This window comes from Balaenoptera borealis (genome assembly GCF_965194805.1).
Source record: "Balaenoptera borealis genome assembly, chromosome: X".
Taxonomy (NCBI): Eukaryota; Metazoa; Chordata; class Mammalia; order Artiodactyla; family Balaenopteridae; genus Balaenoptera; species Balaenoptera borealis.
In genome coordinates, this window is record NC_138881.1 from 126936490 (window position 1) to 126950326 (window position 13837).

Genomic DNA, 13837 nt, shown 5'->3' on the forward strand with positions numbered 1-13837 from the left:
GCTGGCCAGCACGGTCCTGCAGGTTGACTCCATTCTCTGGTCCAACATGACTGGGCTTGGTTCTTGACTGCTTCGTCTTCGAATATTCATCCAGAACATCCTTCTTGCCTATGTCCCCCTCGCGAAATGAAGTCTTTGCTTTCTGCTTTCAGTTTCCTTAAAATGAAGCCAAAGCTCATATTAAGTTGCAAAATTATCTGAATATCTTCTAGACTTTTATGACTTTTAACAGTCTTTTACATTGTCTCTTCTATAGACAATGATTTTTAAGAGACTTGCTTTTATGGTCTTTGCAAAGAAAAGGTTGTTTGTCATGAAAAAAACACCCACTCTCCTTTTCCATTCATTTTTTTTAAAATTATTTATTTTTGGCTGTGTTGGGTCTTCGTTTCTGTGCGAGGGCTCTCTAGTTGCGGCGAGCAGGGGCCACTCTTCATCGCGGTGCGCGGGCCTCTCACTATCGCAGCCTCTCTTGTTGCGGAGCACAGGCTCCAGACGCGCAGGCTCAGTAGTTGTGGCTCACGGGTCTAGTTGCTCCGCGGCATGTGGGATCCTCCCAGACCAGGGCTCGAACCCCTGTCCCCTGCATTGGCAGGCAGATTCTCAACCACTGCGCCACCAGGGAAGCCCTTCCATTCATTTTTATGAGTTTACTTAATAATTGAATTCAGTGATTATGGTTGCAAGTACAACTGGCGTAAGTGGGTGTGGAAACAAACATGAGGAACTCTTAGCATGCTACTCAAGTGGAGGGTGCAGGCTCGCACAGGTAAGTGCTCGGCACGCTGTGAGTCACAGAGAGACATAGAGCTCAGCCTATACCTGGGAAGGCTGCATAAGACAGCACCCACTGAATCTGTATCAAGTTGATGGGCACAGACGGACTGCAAAGGGTTGCTGCTTCTACAAATGGCCACAGGGCCCAGTAATAATCACAGGAGAACTTTAGCACATGTTGGGGCCCAGGCATTTTTCTAAGTACTTGGCATCTATTGACTCATTTACTCTTCTCAGAAAATGTATGAGGCATACACAGTTGTCACCCCATTTCACTGATGATCCAACTGAGGCCCAAAGAGGTCAGTTGATGTGCCCAAGGTCACACAGCCAGAAGCTTAATAAAGCTGTGATTTGAAACAGAGTCATGTGCCCCCCCAGGGAGTGTGCCCTTCACCACGAGGCCACGCTGTCCTGGTGTCAGTCAGCTGTAGGATGTGAGTGACTACTGTGCTCCAAGCATCCATCTGAGGAACTCCTTAGTGCCCATCATCTGTTGGGAACAGAAGCCACCCTCTCGGGGGGAGCAGACATAAAGACGCAAAGTCCTGAACCAAGACCGGGCTTGGCCTCCTTCCACAGGCTGTCCTCACCTGCTGTCTTTACCCCTCTCCTGGATGATCAGGAGGTGCCCAGTGCCAACTCACAGCCTCATAAGCCTGGACCAGCAGCCACCAGGTAAGGGTGGGGCAACTGCCCAATGACCAATCCCATTGCCAGACGGCCTTAGGGTTCATCCTCACGTCCAGCACCCCAGGGTCCCCCTTGAACCTCTCAGCTCCATGCCTTCTTCACATCAGGTGATCACTGCAGGACAGAGAAGGCTGGGAGGTGAACCCACCCACCGGGGGCAGTGCAGGAGTGGGTACAGGTGATAAGTCAGGGGACCCAAGCTGAGGTGGCAGAGAAGAGGGCATTGAGAAGTGTAGCTTGGGAAGAGACCCTGCTAGGAGAAGTCAGTGGGAAGAATCCCAGGGACAGCCAGCCAGCAGTAGAGGGCTCAGTCCCAGGGAGCATGTGGAGGTGGCTAGGGAGGTGCAAAGGTGCAATGGGAAGAGGTTGTGCATTCCCACGCTGCAGGCTTCTGCCCTGTTTCATCTACCAACCCACCAGTGGGAAGTGGCCATTTTGCTGTGGGTGTGTGCAACATTTAGTAAGGAACGATCGTTCTAGATTCCCACAGAGCCCTGGGAGGTGTAGGTCATGCAAGGATGCTGGAACCCCAAACTAGGAGGACACTTCCCCAGGAATTCCAAGCTGGTCACGGCCAGATGTAGGTCCTCCTTTCCTGTGAGAATGCAGCTGGGAAGGGGAAGACCTGGGCCCCAGGTCTCCTTTGGTCTGAGGCTTCAGAAGGTCTGTGTGTTTCCTCCTTCAGCTCTGGTGCCACTTCTGCCTCTGCTGTCCTGGCTAACAGGAAGAGCAACAGCCCAGCACACCTGGAGGACATGGAGACGGACCCAAAGGGGTAAGGCATCAGCCAACAGCGCTGAGCTTGTGCGGTGGAGAGAGGCGACTCAAGTGTACATTAGCCTTTGGCTGGGAAGGTGAGGCCAGTGAGCTGGCCCAAGGGACGTGGCGAGGGCTGAAGCCCCAGCTGGAAACCTCTGGCCTCCTCCAGGAAGTCCTCCATAGTCAGGAAGTCACCCACTCTGTCAGTCAGCAACCACTTGGAAGGCACCTGCTCTGTGCTGGAGACTGGAGTACACAGACAAATCGGACAGGGCTAATGGGGGGCAAAACCTGGTCCAGACTGGAACAGGGGAAGGGGGCCCCAGGACAGCCTCATGGGAGAGGTGACTTTTGAGCTGAATCTTGAAAGGTGAATAGGAGTCCTCCAAGCAAAGGGTACAGGATGTACAAAGGACTCCAAATAACCTGGTGTTTACTGGCGTGGCACATGAGGTTTCTCAAGGTAGGCAGGGGCTGATTGGCCTTTTGTATCAGATATCGTTAATAATCACAACAGCTACTTCACTTTGGGGCACCTACTGTGTGCACAGCCCTGTACTCAGTGTCTCATACGGCCCTCCCCACAATCATGTGAGCTTTGTGCCTAACTATAATGAATAACAAAGGACTGGAAGTCAGGTCTCTGTGACTCCTGGGAAGAACAGTGCTTTGAAAGAAATAGCCGGGGTGCTAAGATAGAGAGTAATGGTGGTGAGGAGGGTACTACTTAGATGAGTGGAGGAACGAACAACTCTAGGAAAGCAAGGAGTAAAGACCTGCAGATAGGGAAACACAAACTTAAAACCCTGCTTTGGGAACACGCTTAGCAGGTTCCAAAGCATAAAGTAGCCTACCCGGTGATGGGGACCATAGATGGAACCGTGCCCTGGTAAGCCATGAGAGGGAGATTGGATCTTCTTTCAAGTTTTAAGCCAGAGAGGAACACGGTCTGATTTAGGTGTTTAAAAAGTGAGTGAATTTTTGCAATTTCACACCACATTACAGCTACTTTTTTACATTTGTCACCCCTACATAAACTGATGCTGGGGGTGGGGTGGGTAACGGATCTCTAAGGTATGAGGCCCTATTATGTGACTTTTTTGTTTCAAATTGCCCTGACAATTAACAGAGTGAAAACAAAAACTGACACCCTATAGTGCGCTCTGCCAGGTGCTTTACTCTTGCCAGCAACCCTGTGAAATGGATAAGATGGGGAAACTGAGGCATAGAAAGGTTACCTGACTTGTCAAGGGATTCCAAATGGCAGAGCTGAGTCGCAACTGAAGAGGCTCTAAGAAAAACCCCAGGAAAAACTTTGAAAAGCTAGTTTATGAACTCTGTTCTTTGCAGCCTATTCTCAAGACCCAGAACCAGTAACTGTCAGATGGTTAATGTGTACAGCATGCCATCTGCACAATCGCATGTAATATTCCCCAAACCCGGGGAAGGATCTGGCTTCTTATTATGCAATTTGACAGTGGAGGAAACGGAGGGCTCCTATGAAGAGCAAAGCTAGAAATAGAGCTCAGATCTGGTAACCGTAGAGCCCAGGCTTACAACTAATTTTCTCTGATTAAAAGTTTGCAAAATCAAAACAAACTTTCTTGATCAGTGTTTCACAACTCTGGCTGCACTTGATAATCACCTGAGAAGTGGTTTGTTTTTTTTTTTAAAGTATCCTGTGACCCACGCGGAGAGATTTAGATTCAATTGTTCTAGGGTAGTGGTTCTGAAACAGGGGCATCTCCCCCACCTCCAACCCCCCAAGAGTCACTTGGCAATGTCTAAAGACACTGTTGATTGCCACAACTGGGAAGAGGGTACTACTGGCAAATGGTGGAGACCAGGGATGCTGCCCAACGTCCTACAGTGCAGAGGACAGCTCCCACCAGTTATCCAGTCCAAAATGTCAATAATGGTGAGGCTGACAAACTCTGTCCTAGAGCTGTCACGATGTCATGGGAGGCCAGGAGATTCTACAATGGGAAGAAAAAAAGGCGGACAGAGTCCCCACCTGCTCTGCAGGGAACTGCGCAGCCGGCACAGAACGTATGCGCCTGCGCACACGCGCCGGCACGCAACGTGTGTGCCTGCACGTGCGTGCCCCGGGAAGGTGTGCCTTTGCGTTCGGCGAGTGTGCGCCTGCGCGCTCCGCCATTTTCTGCACTCCCGAGCTTGTGTCCGGTGCCTATCGGGAAACGGAACCGTCCACACAGCGAAATGGCTACCGTGGGCGTGAGCGGCCTCGGCGGCGCTTCTCCCGCGGTCGTGCCCGCGCCTGCCGCTAGATGGCGCGCGAGGATCACAATTGGGCCGGGCTGCCCTTCCCCCGTGGCCTGGAGGACATGGGTGGTTCCACCGTCCTCGGGGCTGAAGCAGCGCCCCCGACCGCGTGTGCACCCTCGCCGCAGTGCCGGCGGAGGCGGGAGAGAGGAAGGGAGCTGGGTGCCCGCAAGGAGCCAAAGGGGCTGTTTGGCGGGGTGCCCTGGTGTCGGCGGTGTCTGGGCACTGGGCGCTGGTCTTCAGAGCTGGCTGGGGCCGGGAGCTGTGGACTCGCGGGGAGGGCGGCTCGACCCTCCAGCCACGAGGGCCCTCGGGCGGAGATGCCTGCTCTGGGCGCTGGGGCTCCGTGGGGAAGCGGCTTGTTCCTAGGCGGCGGGGGAGGGAGGGGAGTGGGGTGGGCAGGGGCCTCCTGCAGAGCGGTGGAGCTGTCCCAAACTTGAGGAGCTCTACCCTACTCTAACTTGGTTTGCTTCATCACAATACAGGTACAGGAAGAGGTGGTATAGTATAGTGAGCACGGACTCCTGTGCCTGGGCTCAAACCTAAGCTCTGTCAGTTACTTGCTATGCAGTTTTGGGTATCGTACTCATCTATGTGCTTCAGTTTCCTTACTTGTAGAATAGTGGCCGTAATAGATCCTACCACGCAGGGTTGTTGTGAGGGTTAAATGCGTTTGCATGTAGGACATTTCCTGGCACAGAGTACTACGTAAATGTTGGATTCTCCTTTTATAAGAAGTTACAGCCAAATAAACCAGTCCCAGAGGACTATCTCTTTCCACCAGAACTATTTAAGGACACTCAGAAAGGTGGCCTCTGGTCCCCTTTACCAGCCGTATTGGCCTGACTTCATTTAATAAGATAGATAAGCTCACCTTCTCCCCACTAAATTTGTGTTATTAGACTTTACATCTAAAGCATATGCTGTTTTCCTCTGTGTTGCAAGTCTGGGCTTTTCAGGTTTATGTTCTCTCTGCATTAGGAACAGGTGAACTTTAACCACACTTGTTCACCGCGGACAACTGCTGTCAACCATTGGAGGAGTGTAATGGAGGTAGCACAAGAGTCGAAGGGGCTGTTTTCTTCCACGTAGAGAGTGTGATTGTGTCCAGAATTGTCAGTAGCTGTATTAGGCTTCTGGATCTTTGATCTGGTTACAGCCAGAAGTATTACCTTCCCTATCTCTAAACACTTGACTTCCAGGCAATTCATTAGTGGCCTGGAAGACTTCTGGGTTGTTACATTGCTCAGCAAGACTTCCTGTGACTGTTTTAGTAAGATTTCCTTTTTTTTTTTTTTAATGAATAGCCCAGTTTGCTTTTTTTTTTTTTTAAAGGAATTCACGTTCTTTTATTTATTTATGACTGTGTCGAGTCTTCGTTTCTGTGTGAGGGCTTTCTCTAGTTGCGGCAAGTGGGGACCACTCTTCATCGCGGTGCGTGGGCCTCTCACCATCGCGGCCTCTCTTGTTGCGGAGCACAGGCTCCAGACGCGCAGGCTCAGTAATTGTGGCTCACGGGCCCAGCTGCTCCGTGGCATGCGGGATCTTCCCAGACCAGGGCTCGAACCCGTGTCCCCTGCATTGGCAGGCAGATTCTCAACCACTGCGCCACCAGGGAAGCCCAAGATTTCCTTTTTATGGATTAGGTGGGTTATACCGCCTATGATTGTAGTGACTCTGCTCTGAGGCCTAGGGTGAAGGAGCCTTATTCATCCACTTGGCCCTGTGTCACAGTGGACATCCAAATTGCTCTTTGCTGAGAATCCTGGCTTTATTCACAAACTTGGTGAGGATAACTTCTATTACCGTAATTCTATAGGGGATAGGGGTTTGTACAGGACTCCGATTAAGTCCATGGTAAAGCTAGCTCAGGGCTTCCAGAGTCGGGAAACAAACTCTTTAGGCACTATCTGAGGAGAGCATACTGTCCAAAAGGTATGAGCTCCACTCCCCTTGTTACTCCAGCTTGAAGGCAGCGAGCCTGCCTGCCTACTATGGAATTAACTTCCATGAATAGAGTCCCAGGGCTGGAGGTAGCTGGTGGTGTGGTCTTCTCGTCCTAAGATAGCCCCACCAGCCGGAGGCAGGCTGCTGATTTTGGGAGGCTTGAGTTCGGGATGGGCCAGGATCAAGGTGATGGTGAACGAGATATTCATCTTTTGGAATGCTAGGCTCATGTTCTCAATAATCTCACTCAGTCTCGGCCCCGGCCAGCGTACACGTGACATCTTTGGTGCTTGAGGCCACCAGGCAGCAGCACCATCACACGGGATGTGGAGGAGGCACCGGCCCTGAGAACAAGGCCCTCCGAAGCACCTCAGGATGGGGATGGTGATGGGAGGGATGTGCAAGGGTAGCCGTGATGTGAGGCTAGGACGGAAGGAAGGTCTCCCAAAGAGCTTGATGCCGAGGACAGCAGGGAAGGCACTCCCTCCTTGCTGGACTGAGGGGGTGACAAAAGCATCTGGGCTCACGCTTCATGTGATACACGTGGGGACAGCCTTTGTTGGTGGGCGAGGAGCAGTGGTGCTGGGGTACCCCTGAGGAAGACACGAGCTCTCCCCGAGGTGGGGGCCATGCCGGGCTCCTGTCTGCCCCACCTCCCGGGAGAGGAGCCCGCTATGGCCACGGGAGAGGATATCGGTGTGTAGTCGGTAACCAAGGGCTTATTCTTCCTCAGCACCTTGGCTGATTTTGAGGACGAGAATGTGGTCACCAAGGTGGGAGACTCCTGGCAGGGGAGGCCTGGAGCCCAGCAAGATGACCGGGGAGACCATAGCCCAGAACAAACCCTAACACGCCAGCTACTTTCTGCAGGTGTGATGGGCTAGGAGCCCATCGGAGGCTGACAGGCAATGAGTATCCCAGGGGTAGATCTCTGTGGCCTTGGGTTTGGAGCCACAGCACCAAATCTGTTACACCAAACCTGGCAGAGAGAAGGTGCCCAGAGAACCGTGCTGTCTGGCAGCCACATGGAGCATGGAGACCTGGCCTGGCAGAAGGATGCGGGTGCCTTTGCCATTCATGGGGCTGGAAGATTTCTAAGCTGTGCCTTGTATGGCAGCATTTCAGTGTTCTCCTAGCTCTCCAGAGACCTTTGCCCAAAGTGGTCATGAGTTTGGGAATAACCTAGAGACGATATGCAAGTACTTCATATGAACCAGTTGTAGGTAGCGGCCATACACACACTGAACAAGAAGGCCAGGCCCCCAGGCACGCCCTCAGGAAGCACCCAAATAGCACAGCAGTGACACGCGTCCTTCTCATGCTTTATGTGTCCTCACTCGTTTAGTTCTCACGCCAAGCCTATGAGAGAGGTGCTATTATTACATCTGTTCTATAGTTGAGAGGCTGAGGCGGAGGGAGGTTGCATGGCTGGCCAGTGGCCTGACAGGGCTTAGAAGGCCGGCAGGCAGCCCAGAGCCTGCATTGCGACCCCTGTGCTGTGCCCGCTGCCTCTCCATTGTGGTAAGCCGGCTCCTTCTTGTGCTTCAGGCCTCCTTGCCCCCCAGCTCTTCTGTCCCCACGACCGTCACGCTCTGTCTGGATCAGAGGATGCCAGACACTTGCTAGCTGTTCAGTCAGAAGTGGATGCTGTTTCCCTCCCCTCGTACTCAGTCCTCTTCTGACTACCTGCTTCTGTACTTTATCCCCCGCCTGTCTCTCCAGGTTCCCATTGGGCCTCCCCTCCCAGCCACTCCACCTCCTTCAGTCTGCATCGTGCATTCCTGTGTCCTAGAGTGACATAGGACTAGGCACAGGGTGACTGGGCACATTGAGGCAGGGTACCTCACCCAGCCTGGGGTGAGAGGGCAGGTGCTCTGGGAATGGCTTCCCAGAGGAGAAAGCGGTGTCATGTGCAAAGGTACGAGAGACATCAGGTACACGTGACATAGTCTGGGAAGATGAGGCTGGGGAGCTGGGCAGGTGCTATCATGCTTGTTCTCTACCCTCCCCACTCTTAAACTAGTTGAAGTCCTGGGCACTGGATTCCAGACCAGGGGCTGTGTGCTACACCAAGGGGTGGAGATTCAGAAAAACCATTATACCTGTCAGTCTCCTGCTGCTTCTTATGGTAGGTGACTTCCAGAATGAGGTCCATCCACATCTCTTCCTTGGTGACACCTAAATTCATTTGTCCCTCTCTCCCTCAGCCTTGTGTTCTCCAGAAACTTCACTGGAGGATGGGGGCAGGGAGCTCATTCCAGGAAGGGGCTGCCCCACCCATTGAGGAGGTGAGCGGGGCTGTGTCTGTCAAGTCCTTGCTAGCCCCATAGCTCTGCTGTAACCAAGTGAGTCATAGGCCAAGACCCTCGGCTGCAGGGGTAGTTCTGGGCACACACTGGAAGGTTGGGGTCTTGCCACCAGCTTACAATGTAACCTGGGTTTTCTCATCTATAAAATGAGTACTTCTATCCATTGATCTCAGGAGCCTCAAGGAACAAACAGCTCAGTGATTTTCAAGGGTTGTTTAAAAAACGTCAGCGTTCTTTTAAACTCTTTGAAGTGGCGGTCTCGGCATTAGCCCCTGCTTGACCCTGGAAGACATCAGCTCTCAGTGTTGACACGGCGGCTCCTCCCTCCGCTTCTTTCAGGATGAGGAACCCCTCAAGGTGTACGGTCACTGTTGCTGTCACTGCCACCTCTGAGCAGCCTCGTGTTTATGTGCCAGCCTCCCCGAGTGAATTGGAGTCTAACTCAACCGGGTAAGAAGGGACAATCGGGAGACGTTCTGTGGGCTATTTCCTCCCTGGAGCTAAAGGACTCGGCTTTTGGCCCACGTTACTTCCCTGATATTAGCTCTAGTACCTACTCCAGTTCTCAGCAGCCCGTTGATCAAGGGGCCACAGAGTGTAGCCCAAGTTCCCCTAATATAAACTCCTGTGTGTGGGCCTGAACAGAGTCTCCCAATGAGAAGCTGAGGTGGCACTTCTAGGACTCTGCCATCCTTCGGACCTTGCTAATGTTTCTTGGGGAACATGCTTGCAGAGTCCAAAGAAATCCCTTTGAGGCCAGGGCCTGTGTCTGTCTCTCTCACGTTATCTGTTGTGAGAAGAGGCGCATAACCACTGCCTCACCTGAGTTCCTGTCCTCACCTGCCATCGTACAGTGCAGGAAGGGAGCCGTTGCAAGGAGGCTGAGTGAACTGTGTGTGTGTGTGTGTGTGTGTGTGTGTGTGTGTGTGTGTGGAGGAGAGATCAGAGGAGCGTCTGCTGCCATCAAGCCAGCAGGCTGGAGTGCGGAGCATGTAAATGGGGCCAAATTTGGTGTCATGGTGAGCCCATCGTGAGGTAGACCTTGTTTCCAAAGTTGCCAGGGGCTTGTCCAGGGTGAGGCAACTACCTGAGCTCACCCTGGAGCTCCAAGAGTGGGAAGGGAGAGGTTAGATTGCTGATGGAGATTTGACAGTGTAAGATGAGGCTTAGGGGTGATCTCGGTCCCAGGCAGAAGGGAAACAAAATGTGGTCAGAGAGGAGAATGGAAAGTCCACTGGACTGAAGTCTCTGGAGGGTAGCGTCCCACCACTGGCTGCAAGGAGTGTCTTTCTAGCGCTCTCAAATCCACACACACCAGGCTGTACTCATGGGCTTTGATTTCAGCCCGAGTCCACAGTGGGCTCAGCAGCCTAGCAGCTCGTGTTTCCTGCTTTTGTTGCCCGGCGGGGGGTAGAGGACCAGCACCTCTGCCCCCAGGCATTCCCACGAGCTCCTTCACTTCCTCCAAACAAAATGGGGGTCCTTCCTGTCCTGGACCCCTGCCTTAGGTCAGGCCCAGTCCCCTGGAATCTTCCAGTATACCTCTTTCTGTTCTGCTATGCTTTTTCTACAGCAAAGGGATTCTCTTTATGAAGGAGTACGTGAATGCTCGTGAGGTATCTTCCGGGAAGCCACTGTCTTCATTCTACAGCAGGTGAGAAGTCCCAGATCTTTCCATGTCACGGCCTTCTCCTGCCAGGCCCTGTGTTGTCCTCATTCCTGCATCCCCAGTACCTCATCAAGTACTTCGCCCAGAGTACCTTCTGTGTAACCATTTATTGAATAGGTAGACGATTTAATTGCTCACGGACATGATTTATGCCTTTCCAGATGTTCTACCTGACTCGGTGCCTTTGCGCTCCCCTTTTGTCGTTAATTCATCCTACACTCCACTTCCAGCACCATCCGTTTCTGCCTGTATTTGTTTCTTGGTAGACTACAAGCTTGCTTTTGTGAAATCCTGAGAGCATCACTCTTGATAGAGCTGGTGAGGCCCTTAAGAACCATCTAGTTAATTCCATCCTGTTCCAGAACTCAGGGCTCCTCTCTTCAGCTCCCATGCTCCTTCCAACATGCCAGGTTGCCTCATTTGAACACACATTTCACTCATCATCTCTTTGGCTGCTTGCTTCCAGATGCCATATTGAAGGGTACCTCCATGCCACCTCAGCTAAAAACTAACCCACACTGAGACAGTGTATTCCTGGGATTTTTTTTTTTTTTATGACACATCCATCACCCCACTGCTAGGGTGAGGATTTTAGTAACAGAGAGGTGCATCCTGGCCTTATTTCAGGATTGGGCCTCTGGGGACTCCAGACCAGCTTTCACTGCTGCTGTGGAATGATGATCGTGGGCGTAGGGGTCAAGTTCAAGTGCCTGCTCAACCCCCATTTATTGGGTCATTTTGGAGAAGATGCTCAACCTTTATGAGCCTCCGTTTCTTCACTTGTAACTCCTTAGAGTGATTTTTCCTAGTAGCTTTGTTGAGATATAATTAATATATCATAAAATTCACTCTTTAAAGTATACAGTCCAGTGGTTTTTGGCACATTATACAACGTTGTGCAATCATCACCACCATCCAATTCCAGGACACTTTTATCACACAAAAAGGGAACCCCAGACCCATTAGCAGTGCCCCCAGCACCACAAGCCACAGCCCCTGGCCACTACTATTTTCTGTCTCTATAGCTTTTTTCAGGGAGGTGGTTTTTTGTTTTTGTTTGTTTCTTTGGGGTTTTTTTGACATGCCACGCAGCATGTGGGATCTTAGTTCCCTAGCCAAGGATCGAACCTCTGGCCCCTGCAGTGGAAGCTCGGAGTCTTAACCACTGGACCGCCAGGGAAGTCCCCTCTTTGTGGTGCCATCTGGTGTTTGCCTCTCTGAACTCTGTCCATCTCCCGGTTTTTCTTCTTCCGGTCCCAGCAGTATTTTGTTTAATGGGACACTTAGAGTTGTGTAGTCCAGTGTTTTCACCTTTTGCTTTACCTTCCAGGAGGCTTAGAGGTAAGCTTAAATCTCAAAAGAAATCAGAAGCTGGGCTGAAATTCTGGCTCACCCCTTACTCCAAGCATGACCTTAGGCAGGTCACTTAACCTCAGGAGGTCATCACACAGCTCCTGTTAGCATGACAGCTTCACTAAACCATATCCCAGAGCTTGTAGCTAGTTGCCCTTCCCTGGAAATAGTTTTTTTGATCATTATTTTTTATTATAAAAAGTCATATTATTGAAAACTGAAGATGCGAAAAGGAAAAAAAAAATCACCCCTAATTCCACTGTGTAACCCAGCACGGTATTATGTTGGAATGTTTCCTTGTTTTTTTTTGTTCCCATTCTTAGTTGATTCCTGCTGTGAGTGGGCTCCTGGCGATTGTCACATTATAACCGAGGCGCATATGTGGGGAGAAAAGCCATGGACCTTTCCCCCTGGTCCGTGAAACTGACAGTTCTCCAGAATCCTAGCCACCCCCTTCTCATCTTCCTCACCACAGCAGGTCTTCTTTGCCCCCAGTGTAAGAGCTCTTCTCTGAGAGAATTATGCCTCGTTGGCACCAAGTTCATTTAGCATAACAGATGATGGCTGGTCATGCAGAGTCCTGTGTTAATAAGAAAAGCCTTCTCCACTCATGACTGCTCTCCTCTCTCCCATCACACTCCCTGCAGCGTCGGCAGCACTGAGGACTCAGGCCACATGGAGAAGAAACTCCCACGTGACAGCACTCCATACTCTGAGAGGTAAGTCTGCTGTGTTACCAGGGAGCTCACAGGTCTGCAGGAGGAGAAGCAGGTGAGGGAGATTTACACGCTAAGTCCATTTGCTTTTGTCTGCCGCTTTGCTACTTCTGGCCCATTTCCAGATGGGATGTGTCACACCACAGCATAGGGCACTGCTTCCCTCATTGGGCTGTCACACTTGTGGCAATGAAAGCCTTTGAATCCAGCTAAGACCAAAGGGCAAAAGCAGTGAGTTAGTGGCAGAGCTAGGGCTAAACCCCAGGGCCCTGAGTACTCCGAGGTAAGGGACGTTTCCACTCTGCTATCTGACTAACTGTGAGCTGGGGCTGGTGGTGGTAAAATAGGAGGGAGGAACAGGGCTGTGACGAGGGCAACACTGTCAAGAGACTGAGCCCCGGGCCAGCAGCAAGGCAGGCAGGGGCTTTTGACAGGTTCTCTCTGAGGAGGAAAACCAGGGGGTGACTTGAGGAACAAAGGCAGGGATCCTGGAACTGGGGAGATACTCAGTCTACAAGTCGGTATCTAGGACTTCAGTCTGAGGTCCCAGCAGGCTCTACAGCCACACTGACTTTGTGATAGTCCTTGGACCCATGCTGCCTCTGTGATACTCCAGGTAGGACTCAGTGCTCCCAGGCATGAAGAGAAGGGCCATCAAGACAAGGGGCCAGGTAGGGCATACAGAGACGTGTCTCCTGTAGGAGAAGACGTATGTCTTCCTATTCTAGGTGGGAACAGCCCCCCATGCAGACACGCTAGGCCGAGGGACAGAGACAAGCAAGCTGCCTGGAATAAGAATCAGATCGCGGTGTCCAGACATACGATAGAGAGTAGGGTGAAGATACAGGACTGGTTTCTGGAAACAATGTGAGGGTCTACAGTGGGCTGCGGTCCAGTCTGGCCCAAGGCTACACGGCCAGTTCACACCACAGGAAAAGATGGCAGGCTGGGAATCCTGGCAGCAGCCTAAGCCTGGCTGCGTCAAACCACAGGATCTGGCTGCATCACATCAGTAGTCTGCGTACCAGCCTGACCGTGGATCCTTGTTTTTCATTTCCCAGAACAAGTGGAAGGATCTGTACTTACTGCAACCAGGAGATCGGAGACTGTCCAAAGATTACCTTAGAACATCTTGGCCTTTGCTGCCACGACTATTGCTTTAAGGTAAGGAAGACAGGTGGTGTTGCTGAGAGCATCATCCACAGCTGGGGAGCCTTTATGGGTTCAGAGAGTGTGGAGAAGGCTTTATCTCTGTATGAGTGTGCTCCATGTCAAAGGCTTTGCAGAACTGGGAGCTGAATGGACTCCCAAGTCGAAAGGAGTACTAGGTG

The 13837-nt window shown here is 51.7% G+C and overlaps 3 protein-coding genes across 7 annotated transcripts in view; 1 reads left to right on the forward strand and 2 right to left on the reverse strand.

Annotated features, from left to right (window-relative positions):
• Positions 1–12430, reverse strand: part of GABRA3 (gamma-aminobutyric acid type A receptor subunit alpha3) — a 606794-nt gene extending 594364 nt beyond the window's left edge. The window contains exon 1 of the mRNA XM_082376147.1: positions 10706–12430. The gene's annotated coding sequence lies outside the window, so the exon portion shown is untranslated. The remainder of the gene's footprint in view (positions 1–10705) is intronic.
• The window catches only part of ZNF185 (zinc finger protein 185 with LIM domain), a 58140-nt gene that overhangs the window by 30704 nt on the left and 13599 nt on the right, over positions 1–13837 (forward strand). For all 4 annotated transcript variants that reach the window (XM_082376123.1, XM_082376125.1, XM_082376124.1 and 1 more), the window contains exons 15-20: positions 1360–1455; positions 2156–2245; positions 9108–9218; positions 10342–10422; positions 12438–12509; positions 13568–13670. In XM_082376123.1, coding sequence (XP_082232249.1) covers positions 1360–1455; positions 2156–2245; positions 9108–9218; positions 10342–10422; positions 12438–12509; positions 13568–13670 — 553 coding nt within the window. The remainder of the gene's footprint in view (positions 1–1359; positions 1456–2155; positions 2246–9107; positions 9219–10341; positions 10423–12437; positions 12510–13567; positions 13671–13837) is intronic.
• Positions 12516–13837, reverse strand: part of LOC309620088 (heparan-sulfate 6-O-sulfotransferase 2) — a gene marked incomplete at its 3' end in the record, with an annotated part of 130586 nt that continues 129264 nt past the window's right edge. For both annotated transcript variants that reach the window (XR_014239412.1, XM_082376163.1), the window contains one exon: positions 12516–12715. Coding sequence is in view for 1 of the 2 variants with exons in the window: in XM_082376163.1 (XP_082232289.1) it covers positions 12682–12715 (34 nt within the window). The remainder of the gene's footprint in view (positions 12716–13837) is intronic.